Genomic DNA, 13,305 nt, shown 5'->3' with positions numbered 1-13,305 from the left:
ATGTGTTGTAGTGGAGAAAAAAGGGGGGGGGGGTTCGGCCTACCTATCACCTCAAAGAGTGGATTGAAAGGAAGTTTAAAGGTCGAACAAAGAGACGATCGATGAATTGGTGGAGGGGAAGGAAGCAGGCAAAGTGGATCGTGATGGCAGTCATTCTCGCCTTGGCTGTCTCACTCACAAGGAATTCTTGATTTCTGCCTTGTATCCGAGCTGCTGCGGCAAGTGCCGGCTTGCCAGTTTCGCAGAATTCGGATCCGGATTGCTTTGAAGGCTCCGCATCATTCGTGCGAGAAGGGGTTGCGAGACGCTTTCCGACTTCCGAGAATGTTTTCCAGGTTGGCCCGCTCGCTCTTCTCAAGCACAAAGAATGCCGCCATCCCATCCACACAAACACTCATCAGCAAAACACTCATCAGCAGCAACTGTCTAGACACTTGGCAACACATCGCAAGCAGTGGGCAGCACGCTACGAGGCTATCGCCCCAGGCCAAGATCCGAAACACAGCACCACTCGATCCCAATCTCGACACAAATCCTGCCAAGTCCGTTTTATCTAATGGCACGACAACCGTAGAGGCGACACTATCGCATCAACCAGCACAACCCATCTTGCTGCCTAGGAGAAGCTGGCTCCGCATCTCAGAGTGCCGGCAGCAAAATATCAGGTGATGTTTGGGCATGTCCTTTAGCACCGCCTTCCAGTCGCTTCGCGCTCCAGCGAGGTCGATAGCGTCCGCGCAAGGCTTACGTCGTCCAGCAGCATCCTTGGCATCCAGAGCGAGCTCTACCAGCTCGAGCAAGGCACCTGTACCGACACCGCACGTCCCGCATGGACACCTGCACCAAGGCGTAGCTGGCCCCTCTCGCTGCTTCTGCACCTCGCACAAACTCGCGAAAGCTTCGGACCTGCGCTTGGAGGAGCTGCACTTTCATGACTCGCTCGACACCTGTCGATATGCACCAGAGCCATACTGGCAGCCTGCCAAGCCTTCTACACCGAACTTCCGCTCGGAGCAGCACACCCGACTGGCGACACAGTATGAGATCGCGGAGCCAGCATCATTTCGGTCGCTGCTTGATACCAATTCGCAGCGAGCCGACACTGACCCTCCACCAAACGACTTCTTCACATCATCAGCACCGCAACATACGCGCCACTCCCACACTGCAGTGGCAGAATCAACAACGCACCAACAACCAGATCATGCCCCAGCTGCAGCAACAACAGTCTCCTACATCGACTCACTAGATCCCACACGCAGAGATGCTCTGGATAATCGCGTACGGCTGCTGATCCGATCAGGCGAGCACTCGATGACCGCCCTGGCTGCAGAGTATGGCGAGCTTGCGCCCAAAGAGCTGGAACAAGTCTGCTGCCATATCATGTCAAACTGCATCAAGGAGAAGCACGACGCTCGTATCCTGTGGGATCTCTATCGTTCCTGGACACCTCCAACACCATCAGCTATCGCTGCTGTACCCTCTGGTCCAGTTCGGTCAACACTTCGGCGCATGCAGGGCGACACACTCTATCGCTGCTGCACCTGTTTGCATACTGCTGGCATGACCCGTCAAGCTGCGATCGCTATCCGTGACGCTCGTCTCAAGCCGTCACAAGCTCGCTACCTTCTCGAGAGACTCGTTTACGATCTTACAATGCCGCCATCTCCCATTCCCTCGACGAAGCGCCAATCGACTATGTTAGAGCAAGGCAACAGCGACCCGGCTATAAAGCACGATCCTGACACCTTCGCTGCAGCCAGACTCGTCGTATCAGAAATCAGCGACACAATGATGAACCTGATGGCCCATGGAGTCTCGTTCAAGCAAAAGGTAGTCGACCGTACGCTCAAATCGCTATGTCTTACAAGAGCGAGAAGTCGAATGGTTCGGCTATTGCGTGCGGCTCAGCGTCGGGCTCAACTTGACTTGCTCGCTGATAACCGAAAAAATCTCGAGGATGGAGGAGGCGAGATGCGTCCTGCTCCTGCATTCTCGCCCTTACGAAGGATGGAAGTGGAAAAGGTGCCACAAGTGGTGTCTACAAAAGTCATGGAATCTTCAATCCGTCTTCTCTGCCTACTGGACTCAAGAGGAGCTCGAACAGCATACGACCTTCTCTCTGCCCTCGATCCAACACAGCGAACAGCAGGAATGTACGATGCTCTCATGACGGTCTACGGCAACGTCTCCACCGATACGGCGAACAAGGAGGGTGTAGGGTGTATGGCAATAGACGAACAGCTCTGGCACGACATCTGCACATTCCCACACCTTCCCGGCCCATCTCTACACACCATATCAGCACGCATCATCTGCCACACTCGAAGACGCGAGTTCGGCCTCATCCAATCCGACCTGGCATTCCTCCGCTCCCAAAACCTCGGCACCATCCACGAGCTTACAGAGAATGCAAAATTAAGCATCATTCGATGCAGCATCGAATCAGGTTCCCTCCTACCCGGCTTTCGTTACGCGTCCATTCTTCTACGACACCCCAGCACGGATGCAGAGTTTCAGGCTAAAGTGGTCACAACACTTTTGAAGGCGGGACAACATATACACGCCACACGGAAAACTTGTTCGGATTCTGTTCCATCGCGAGCACAGCTGTTGAAGAGGTTTATACGTCATTTTTCACATCTACACAACCGGTTCCCCGCTCTGCGAACCGATCTCGCAACGCTGGAATTGTTCCTTCAGCTCTTGGATAGGCATCAGCTGTGGATAAAGGCCGAAACTCTTTGGAACATGCTTCGGGTCGTTGGACAGCATTTTGGAAAGCAAGACTCGCGCCTGGTCGATGTCATTTGCGCTTTCGAAAAGATTTTCGAGAACAGAGGAGAAGTCTCCTCCGCACAAGAACTGCGTCGGCTCATTAACAAACTTCAGCATTCACAACATGTCACGTAGCACACATAGACAACATCGAACCCATTGCATTCATTGTACTCGTTGAAGTGGAAACCCCCAAACCCCAATTCCCCCCCCCCCCCACCCGCCTTTTTTTTTTTTTTTTTTTTTTTTTTTTTAGCCACGATTCATGGTATTACCAGCGCCCTTCTTATTCTCTTCTGCAAAGCGATCCCAATGAATATCTTTCTGTCGTTGTTCTTCCTCCGCCTCTTGCGCGTCTCTTGTTCCATCCTCCTCTGCTCTCCTCTGACGCTGCTCTGTGCTGGTAGGAGCGTCATAGGAGGCTTGTCCACCACCTTGGATGATGTTCCCTCTCCTCTCTTCTTCCTCCAGATACTCCTCGATGGACATTGTGGGAAGCCTGTGTCCAGGTCGGAAAACTTGAGCTGCTTGCTCGGCTCTACTTTTACAAGTAATCGTAAACGGTCGCAGGACTTTGCCAGATGGAGCCATTAAGGGACCTGTTGTAGCGAGTCGAGATTGTGTTTGGTCCAGCCTCCATTCGCTACTTGAAGCATCGGAGGTGGTGAGGTTTGAGGAAGGTGGTTGGGGAGGTGGCATATTGCGAAGTAGCTGGAGTTCTTGTGAAGCTGAAGCGAGAAGTTGAGCTGCCTTCAAAACATGCAAGTTGAGTAGAGCCAAGAGGTATTGTCGCGGGGAAGAGATTCCTCCAGGTCCGGTTGTTGAGCTTGTCTCGTTTACGTTTTCATCCTCCTCCTCCTTCTCCTCCTCCTCATCATCGCCGCGTTGCTGAGTGGGGTAAAGGAGAAGATCGTAAAACACATCACTTGGCACGTTCCCCTGCACCTTTTTCTTGGCTGCATACGCTTCTCTGTATTGTTCGAGGTTCGTCTTGAGAGCTCGCTCGAGTTTGAATGTGGCAATCTTGACCTCTCTTATATGTGGAGGCGTTGCACCTGCACCCACCAACCCCTCTAACCCCAATCCGCTTACTTCATCCGCTGTCACACTTGCCATCAACCATCCCAACAACTGCTTCGTACTCCCCGGCACCACTGCCAACGCAACCACCCTATTCACAAACTTGGCAGCAGCTACTTGGCTCGCGTGCAAGCAATGCATCCTCGCACTATGGTCCGCCCCCGTCCTCACCGCCTGTTCCAACTCCGCTCGTAGGGAGGGGAGGAACAGAGTACGGAGTGAAGAGGTTGAGATATCTCGTAATGCATCGTTGGGGGAGATGACTCCGATTGAGTCTGAGATCTGTTGTGCGCGTGAGAGGAGTGATAGGGTTTGAGCTGGGGGATCGGAGGCTGGGTCAGGCATGGTTGAGGTGGAGGCGGAGGGTTCGCGAGGATCAAATTGTTGAGGTGGAGGTGGCGACGGAGGGTCGGATGCCCGGAGGAAGACGGCCGATATGAGATCGTTGAGTGTTTGGCCTGACATTGTTGCTTAGCTGCTGACGATGAAGTGTTATGATGGTGGTAAGGAGAGAAGGGGGATGGCTGAGTCGAAGAAAGTTGCCGAGATAAAAAGACAAGTGTTGGTCTGAACGCTCATGTCTCGGGTCTTCTGAAAAACCCTTGAATCCGGAATCCGGATTCCGAGTTCCGAGTTCCGAAATCTGCTCAGGCTCAGTTGTCAACACGCATGCACTCCTTGACACCTCTCTCAAATCTATCGTTTTTCGTTCATGGAACAAAGGGTCAAATGACGGAAGGAAAGCCTAACCCAGCAAGACACTAGAAAGGAGAGATCCGATATCCGCCAAGGAGGACTGCCGCGATGTACAAATTGGCAAAGGAGGGTAAGAGAACGTGGATCGCTCGGTATTGCTTCCAGGCGTCGCCATTGATTGTAGGGGCCGGCATTGCGAACAGGGCTTGGGGTTAAGTCTTGGCGATTGAGCTGTCTGTAGTAGGAGGAATTCACAAGGGTTCGGAGATGGCAAGCCAGTGGATCGAGCTTGGTGGAACTAGCTAAACATCAAGACGAGTATTCTGATAGCAGCTTTGACGGCCTCCCTATATATGAGGTTCTGTACTGTACTGCACAGTAATGTATCGATTGGTTTGCCGTGACCGCTCAGGCTTATCAGACTTGGGCCACAGACGGGGCCAAAATCTCTCGCCACAAGCAGTGAGATGCAATCTTTCGAGCATTGCGCACCTGAATGCGACCTTTTGAACCCGATGCCAGATACATGATCATGGTTCATTGCGATCAATCTTCAAAGACGGCGGGCGGTGTCACAAATCACCACGGTCGTAGAGAGAAAACTTTGATACTGTAGCTTCCCGAATCACATGTCATTTGCGGGCTCTGACAGCGAGATCCTGACCTTTTGCAGTACCTGCATGCTTGATTGATTGTTCCTTGCTTGGATACTCAAGCCTAGATAGTCGCAAAGCCACACGATCTTCGGTGTAGCAGCGACAGGAATCCTTTTGCCAAGGACAAAAGATATCGGAATGAACTTGGCTTTGCGTATGATCATGCTGTTGACACTTTTTGACATTTTCTTGACGCTCTTTCGTGGTCCTTTTTTAAAACCTTTTCCGAATCTGATTTCCTTTTCCTTTTCCTTTTCCTTTTCCTTTTCTTTTTCCTTTTCCTTTTCCTTTTCCTTTTCTTTTTCTTTTTCTTTTTTTGATTCTTTTTGCTTTTTGACGCTGACTGTGGTTTTGCATAGCCGTGTGCCGCCGACTGCCGGCACGCGATCTAACCTTGATTGGTGTCCGTGCGAGCTCTGCCAACCTTCTCTAGTGGCTGAGGTATATCAACCTCCACCCTGCCTCGCCAACAACACCCGATCAATACCACCACCATCAACCTCACCAAACATCTCACCCCTGTGCAAGCGTCCGAGATCATGCCAGTCCCAACCGTTCGTCTTTCCTCGGGCGTCGAGCTGCCCCGTCTTGCCTTCGGCACAGGCACCGCGCTCTACAACTCCACCGTTACCAAGCAAGTCGTCATGGCTCTCGAATCCGGCTTCCGTTTCGTCGACGGAGCTCAAGTATACGCTAACGAAGAATCTGCTGGCGACGGTATCGAGTCTTTCCTCAAATCCTCCGGTCTTAAGCGTACCGACCTCTACGTCCTTACCAAAGTCGGCAAGGCTGGTATGCTAGACCTTCAATCAGCGGTCAAGGAGGAAATGCGAAAGCTCAAAGTCGAATACCTTGATTCTTACCTCCTTCACTTCCCTCCCCGCGGTAAAGATGGACTTCCTAGCAACGTGGATGCGTGGAAAGAGCTGGAGAAGATCAAGCAAGCGGGTCTGGCGAAGAGTATCGGTGTCAGTAACTGGTTGGCCAGTGATATTCAGCAACTGTTGGACGCTGGATCGAGCGTGCCTGATATTAATCAGATTGAATTCGTAAGTTGCTCTCCTTTCTACCATATACTCTGATCTATATGCTTGCTTTCTGCGTGATTCTGATGTGCACCTGTCTGGCGTTTTCGATATGATAGCACCCTTACTGCTACTCTCACGAGGAGTACATCAAGCTCCTTGCTCTGCAGAAGAAGCACGGTATTGTCACCATGACCTACTCTGCTCTCGCTCCGTTCTACAAGAATGCTTTGCCAGAGGATGGACCTCTGAACAAGGCTCTTACTGCCATAGCGGGTAAGAATGATAAGCGTACCCCGGCCAACGTCTTGCTCCGATGGGCTCTTCAGCGTTCGGAGGGTATCATAACCACCACCACCAGCAAAGAGTCTCGTGCGAAGGAGTACCTCGACCAGTTGGACACTTGCAACGATTCGCAGCTCACCTTGACCGAGGACGAGCTTAAGCAGATCGACCAGGCTGGTAAAGAACACGGCGCCGAGAAATTCTACATGGCTCCTTACCTGAAGCCTTAAGCAGCCACTAGTCTTTTTCGCTTCTCGACACTTCAACAATGCAATGATAGCTCAGTGATGATGTAACGATCTGTATGTTGTGTGTAGTCCGTCATGGTAAAAAGTGTCGATGGAGGTCAACGTGGGAAATGAGTGAGTGGAGGCGAGATATTGCTATGTTAATGCGTCAAGAGTGTAACAAAGCAAGAAAAATCGTGATCGCATCGCAGCCAATCTCGGATCCGAATTGCGCGCTTTGGATTTCGAGGTTGGCTATTCGCAACTCGTTCTCAACCCCTTCTATCTTCTTGACACCATCCTTCTTGATCGTGACCACCGCTTTTCCACGCCTTCCCTCACAACGCGGCCACTCAACAAAGGCACGTAATTCCAAGGCAACCTTTCATCCGCCAATAATAGTCCACAATGGCTGTAAGTGTTCCGAACATGATGGCGCAAGTGCACACTTCGTTAGATTGGAATGGATTGCTGACCATCGCTTTTGCCTACTTGTCCTCTTAAATCGCTACAACGCATCACTACGACAACATCGCTAACTTCATGGATATGCCCGCCGCTCGTTTATCTCACCACATACCGCCACCTTTGCATGTGCTCCAAACTGCAACCGATCGACCGCATCCAACACCTCTTACTCCACCGATCATATTCACATTCGACGCTGCACCTTCCCCTCTCGCGGCCAACTTACGACTCTTACCGCTCCATACGCTTCCCGGAATGCACTTGGAACATATCTTGCACCGAACCCACTTATCTCACGCTTCCAACCCAACCCTACATTCGACCCCCCCTCTCAAATAGTCCGGATTCAGCTTCAAAGGAGGTCGACCTCGCTGTTTCGCCTTTTGGCAAGAATTCCAAAAGTGCTACGTTCAAGCTGAAACCCCATCCGACTGTGTCGTCGCAAAGGAAGACTATCTCGAATGCTTGCATCACACAAAGGAAATCGCTCGAGCAAAGGAAATCAAAGATCACTGGCTTCAGCGTCAAGCCAAAGAGGCTCACGCAGCACGCGAAAAGGGAGAAGTTAGAGCCACTTGCAGCATCCTGGATCTAGGTCTTATAAATGATAAGAGTGGTGGAGATGATAAGTCTTCCAGCTCGAGCTCAAGCTCTCGGTCGTCGGAGTCGGATTCTTTGTAGATCAGCTCTGCACATTGCTTTCTCGCGTTCAATCCAGTGGTATACGTAGTTCATGGTGTGATTGTGTGGGGTGAGTATATTGTGCAGTGTGCCTGTGTGCCTGTGTGCCTGTGTGGATTAGCAGCCGAGATCGGGTGAATTGTATTCGAAGCCGCCAGTGGAAAGACTGGGTGGAAGGTCTTCCTCCTTCCCACCGAACTCTTGGTTTGGTTTGTCTCCCAAGGTCAACTCCAATTGCGCTCCATCTGTGAAGACTTTATGGCACAACCAGTTCTTGGTATACTTTTTCCCATTTAACTTGGCTTCAACAATGTACTTGTTCTTTCGGCCTCTGTCAAATCCGATCGTTTTCAGCCTGAACGACTTTCCCGTAACTGCATTCTTGATCTCATACCCAGCCAGCAGTGGTGTACTGAAGAGATAAACCGCAGTCCCAGCAACAGGGTAGAATCCGAAATGACACCAAACAACTAAACTTCCCATCGCCCCAACGTCGTCGTTACCCGGTAAGCCGTTCTTTGTCGTGTTGAACTTGCTGCTTATCAGTCCTAGAACTGTGTCTACCGTGTGGGAGTAGCCTGCAACAGCGTAGTTAGCGCTGAAGGCAGCGAGAAATCCAGGTTCATCACCTATATCAGCATATCCCTTCTTCCACATATGATCGTAGCGTTGGACAAATCGACCATGTCCACCCATAAGCTTCACCACGGTCGCCATATCGTGCGGGGCGAAGAAGGAGTACTGCCAAGAAGAAGCTTCGTAAAAATCATGTCCCTCGCCTCTGTCGAGGAAACAAGCAAATGGTTCCAACGCTGGAGAACATCGGCGGGGATCTTGGTAGGACCATGTACCATCTTGCTCCCGCGCTTGAAGGAAACCGGTGAAACGGTCCGAGGTAATGCTGCTGTTCCAAAGATTGAATGTGTCATGGCTTAACCGGACGTACTTGTCGTATAGTCGTCGATTTTGTAGACCGGCCGAGACGAGGGCGATGGAGAAATCGTTGTATGCGTACTCTATAGTTCTGGAAGCAGTTCGACCAGGAGTTGCTCCAATAGTAGCAGGTGAACCCGAATCGCCCCTGGGAACATAGCCCAATTTTGCACGTGCGGCTATGCCTCCTCTCCCTACAAGACCCCAACTTGGAGGCTCGACGGTGGCGTCTTTCAGCATAGCTTGCAGTGCGTCTTTCCAGAAAGCCGTGTCTGAGCGTAGGATACCTTTGACGTAAGAATCGGAGAGAAGCATTTCAGCATTGCTTCCACCTTGAGTGAAGCCTTGATTGGTGGACATCCTGCAATCGGGTAACCAACCCTCCTGGCGTTGAATTTCAACGATTGCTTCCACCACTTCAGCCTGCGCGGCGGGTGCGAGAAGGGACCATAGAGGATGAATTGTACGAGCGCTATCCCAGATGCAGTAGAGCGAGTCGTAGGAGGGTTTCGACGTTTCAAACCGAGGATTGTCCCCAGTGACATTGTTAGGGGATAGGAAGGAGCGGTAGAGAGAGGAATAGAAGAGGGTCAGATCGTCCTTTGTAACACCATCGTGGGAGATGGTGAGCGAGTCGCCGAGCAGGTTGTTCCATCGTTGGTGGGTGGAGGAGGCGGTAGTGGAAAGTGCAGTGGGGAAGAGGAAGGCAGGGATTTCAGAAGCTGCAAATTTGCAGGCTGCTTCAGTGGAGACCCAACTGATCGCCATTCGGACAGGTAAGTTGCCATTGTAGGGAGGGGAAGAAAGTTTGTCTTGATCGAAAGTAAGGATTACACCAGCTTCGCCGTCAATGTCGGTGAGTTTGGTAAGGTCAGGTGTGGATTTGGAATCTTGGAAGATGCCGAAGGATCGGACTAGCGGTAGGTCGAGACATGTGTAGACTTTGAATGTGCCTATGCCGAAAGACGGAGAGAAGGTGGCACTGGTCTGGATCCTCGTCACTTTTGTAGCTGCTGAGTTCGGCGTTGCTGGGAGAGTGAGAGAAGAGATGCGGAGGGAATTAGGTGGAGCTCCACCGCTCTTCTGAAGGTCATTCGTATAGTCGAACACAAGTACTGGATTCATGTTGTTTGCTCTCTTTCGATTCACCTCTCCGACTTGTGAGCCTCGTCGCTTTAAGGAGCGCGCTCCAGGCCAGGGCCCTCTCTTGATCGCTCGCGAGAACTGGAAGTTGTAAATCGCAGCATGGTCCGTTGCGGCAACATTCACGTCGATGCCGTTTGCGAGTGTAGCATGAAGCTCTCCAGGAGAAGTGCTGACAGAATCAAGCTTGACCTGGGTTCGTCGGGCGTCTCTGGTCCATTTGCAACCCGAGCTTGCCTCTTCCGTGTCTAACTGGCAGTATTGGGGCAGCAGCGAAGACATACCCAGCGAAGGTCTTCCTCCTGTACCGTCATCGTGAAGTGCACTGATGCCAAAGATGAGAGATTTGCCATCGGGAACAAAGCCGGCTTGGTTGTTGGATGAATCCGAGTCGAAGCCTGGTTTGATGCTGCCGAAGGGTGTGGAGGGTCCGGAGAAGACGTTGCCGCCGTTGAGGGTGCCGATTAGGGTATCGACGTACGAAGCCGGATCCCTAGTAGGCGCTTGTGCTGCATCGCTCACAGCAAGCAACGCGCTGAACGAGAGAGCATACGGTACAAGGCGAGTGAGGTGCATGGCGGGCGTGAAGGAAGCCGTCGCAGCCTGATACCGAGATCAAGCGGGAAGATGGTTGTTTAGGACAAGGCTTGCATTGGGAAGAGCAAGCTTACATATATCTCGAGATTCTACTCGAGAGTCGATGGAGGCCAGCTCCACCTAGGCTGTGGGGCCAAATGAACGGTAACTTGACCAGGCTGGTGGGCGAGAATGCAATGGCAGGGAAGGGTGGGGACGAAGAAGGAGCAATAGATACAGTTGAAAGCAGAAACACCACTTGGTTGGGGGCGAGGATCAGGCATGTGTGACTGCTACAATGGAGGCTATGAAACATGAGTAGATGCACTTTAACACCGCCATTGACACTTGTCGAGCTGTCAGAGATGAGACGAGTGGTGTATCTTTTCCTACATAACTCCGAACTGTCTGTCCTTTCATAACCGTTGCCATGTCAACCCACCGCTTGGCATACCTCATATCTCGGTGTCAAGCCTCGAGAGTAAGCCAGTTGAAATTAGATACACCCTTCAGGAGGCCACAGTCAGGCACTCCTTTCAGTCAGGTGGATAGTAAACAGGAGTATATATACCCTAACGCCCGACCATGTTTGCTCTTCGAGTCATGTCCATGGGTCGAGGATCTCCTTTCATAACGGTTGTCATGTCAACATGCCTCCTGTATACGATGCTATCAATCCACACACGAGCTTTGCATCTATCTCATCTTCCTTGGCGCTTGGTGTCTTGTTGATCTCCCGATTCTGAATACTCTGATCTAACACGTCGACCTTTGAAAATGCCGACGTGCCCGCCACCGAGAAAAGGGCTTACCGTGTTAGACCCTGGAAATTCCCACTTATCTTCAACTCATACCTGAACCCACAGCCAAGTTTCAGAGACCAACGCCTGTGACTCATTTCGACCTAACATTACCAGCCTTGCCTCTCGACTAGAAGTTGCCTTGGCGCAACTTGACTTGATGCCCTGTTCCCCCAACGAGACTGTGCATCATCTCCTCCCAGTCTGTATCCATGCAAAGTTGCACCGAACCTTTGTCTGATTGGGTGCGCAGGCAGGATCTTTCATGAGCTTAAACTCTGCGCAGAACCAAGCCTAGTGCGGTACTCACGTATTGTTGTGGGGCGCAGCAGAAGAGTTTGCACCAGCCTTCGAGATGCAAAGTCTGCGCAGAAGCATCCATGTCCCACGATTCTGCGCTTGATGCGTGCGCAACCTGACTTCTGCACAGCAGCTTTTGCAGCCTCGGGAGGTTTGTACTGCTTTCTTGCATTCATCTTTCCAGGCCTCTCCCTTCTTTCGCAGACGAGACCTTGCTCTATACAGCTGTCCAACAGTCGTTTGAGGTAGCTGAGGTTTTGAGACCAACTAACATCACCCAACGCATAAAGTCAGGACTCTGTTCTCGTTCTTCGAGTCCCCATCACACATTCCAACAAACGGACCCCTCTACCTCTCCTTGCCCCTCAACCTGCTCCAATCTACCCTCAAAAGGTCCTCAAAGCACCACACCCTTGAGATCTGTCGAACAAGACGATCTTCAACCACACCGCAAACATTCTCCGGTATTGCCCTCCTCGTTCCCGCTCATTCGCTCCAAGATGCGCTTCAACATCAGCACTCTCGCCTTCTCCCTGCTCTACCTCTCCACTCTCACCTTCTCCCTCCCCATTGCCTGCCCATCCCGAGACGTTTGCAAGCGAAACCAAGCCGGAACCTGCATCAGTGACCAGCGCAGCCATCCTCTAACCAAAGCTTTGGGTGGTTCTGACCAAGCCCACTTCTCCATGTATTCCTCCGAATGTCGTCACCTCCATCAGCTTATTGACAAGTCCATTAAGCTATGGAGAGCAGCCAACCGAAACGAATCGATCGCGCTCTTCTTCCAGGTCTACCACCCGCAGGCCGATCTCAAGGAGATGAGGATGGTGCAGGAATGGTTGAATCCTAACTTGAGCACTCAGTTCAAGAAGAAATGGTTCGGGCCTGGAACTGGTGTACTTGCCAATGCTACCGGCACCGAAAGTAACAGTCTACCCAATGGATCCGCTATTCCCAACTTGCACCAAGTCGGTTCTGGAGGCCAACTTTTGGTCAAGAGGGGATTATCGTCGAGCTCCTTCAAGAATCTCGGTCAGAGGATTTCGGTTGGCGAATGGGCCAAATGGGCAACGACTTGTCGTTACAATACCGACTGCCAGAAAGGCGCTAAGAATTACTTGGCATTGATTGTTGCCGGCTGGTATTCGGTGCAGGGTAACAGCTGTTTAAGGGGAGTGTTGGAGGGAGAAGGAGAGTATGTTGCTTCTCTTGCTTGGGATGAATGGGGAAAAGAGAAGGTTGTGTGTTTGGGCAATCAGCCTAATGGGTGCGAGGAGGCGAGCTTGAGGAAGAGAGGCTTGCAAATCTGTCGCCAAGATTGAGGCAGTGATTGAGGAGGACGATATCGTCCGTCGGTGCCAACCCTCCGAAGAGGGCGTCTTGGATGATTCCCTTGCTACATCCTCACTTGTCGCATGTAACTCCCTTTAAAGGCTTGAAACGGTTCACTTAAGTGGCGCAAAGCTGTCTCAAAGCTTTCCGATTATTGGTCACCGGTTGATACTGCGTTTGGATGTGAGTTGCCGTTAGGGTGAGTTCGACGTTGTTGGAACCTGTCAAGGTCTGTTGTACCAAAGCAAAATATAAAACATGTTAGGTCGAAATCTACAACAATTCTGAGCGGCGAAAAAATATGTTCAGGGACGCAACCTGAGAA

General features: G+C 51.5%; 5 protein-coding genes across 5 annotated transcripts; 3 read left to right on the top strand and 2 right to left on the bottom strand.

The window, feature by feature from the left end:
• Positions 1-678: 678 nt before the first annotated feature.
• Positions 679-2,913, top strand: UHO2_06355 (uncharacterized protein; the record flags this gene model as incomplete). The annotated part of the gene is made up of 1 exon (XM_041556363.1): positions 679-2,913. The coding sequence occupies one exon, from the start codon at positions 679-681 to the stop codon at positions 2,911-2,913; it is 2,235 nt and encodes a 744-aa protein (XP_041412297.1).
• Positions 2,914-3,030: 117 nt separating this feature from the next.
• On the bottom strand, positions 3,031-4,323 carry UHO2_06354 (uncharacterized protein; the record flags this gene model as incomplete). The annotated part of the gene is made up of 1 exon (XM_041556362.1): positions 3,031-4,323. The coding sequence occupies one exon, from the start codon at positions 4,321-4,323 to the stop codon at positions 3,031-3,033; it is 1,293 nt and encodes a 430-aa protein (XP_041412296.1).
• Positions 4,324-5,749: 1,426 nt separating this feature from the next.
• Positions 5,750-6,750, top strand: UHO2_06353 (uncharacterized protein; the record flags this gene model as incomplete). Its single annotated transcript, XM_041556361.1, has 2 exons — positions 5,750-6,259; positions 6,355-6,750. The coding sequence occupies 2 exons, from the start codon at positions 5,750-5,752 to the stop codon at positions 6,748-6,750; spliced, it is 906 nt and encodes a 301-aa protein (XP_041412295.1).
• A 1,263-nt stretch (positions 6,751-8,013) lies between these two features.
• UHO2_06352 (uncharacterized protein) lies at positions 8,014-10,548 on the bottom strand (the record flags this gene model as incomplete). The annotated part of the gene is made up of 1 exon (XM_041556360.1): positions 8,014-10,548. One exon carries the CDS (start codon positions 10,546-10,548, stop codon positions 8,014-8,016), a length of 2,535 nt encoding a protein of 844 aa, XP_041412294.1.
• Positions 10,549-12,148: 1,600 nt separating this feature from the next.
• UHO2_06351 (uncharacterized protein) lies at positions 12,149-12,970 on the top strand (the record flags this gene model as incomplete). The annotated part of the gene is made up of 1 exon (XM_041556359.1): positions 12,149-12,970. The coding sequence occupies one exon, from the start codon at positions 12,149-12,151 to the stop codon at positions 12,968-12,970; it is 822 nt and encodes a 273-aa protein (XP_041412293.1).
• Between the last annotated feature and the right edge of the window lie 335 nt (positions 12,971-13,305).

Source organism: Ustilago hordei (genome assembly GCF_900519145.1).
Source record: "Ustilago hordei strain Uho2 genome assembly, contig: UHO2_contig_18, whole genome shotgun sequence".
Lineage (NCBI taxonomy): Eukaryota > Fungi > Basidiomycota > Ustilaginomycetes > Ustilaginales > Ustilaginaceae > Ustilago > Ustilago hordei.
The sequence above is the reverse complement of the archived record's forward strand: the minus strand, read 5'-3'. Positions and strand labels throughout refer to the sequence as shown.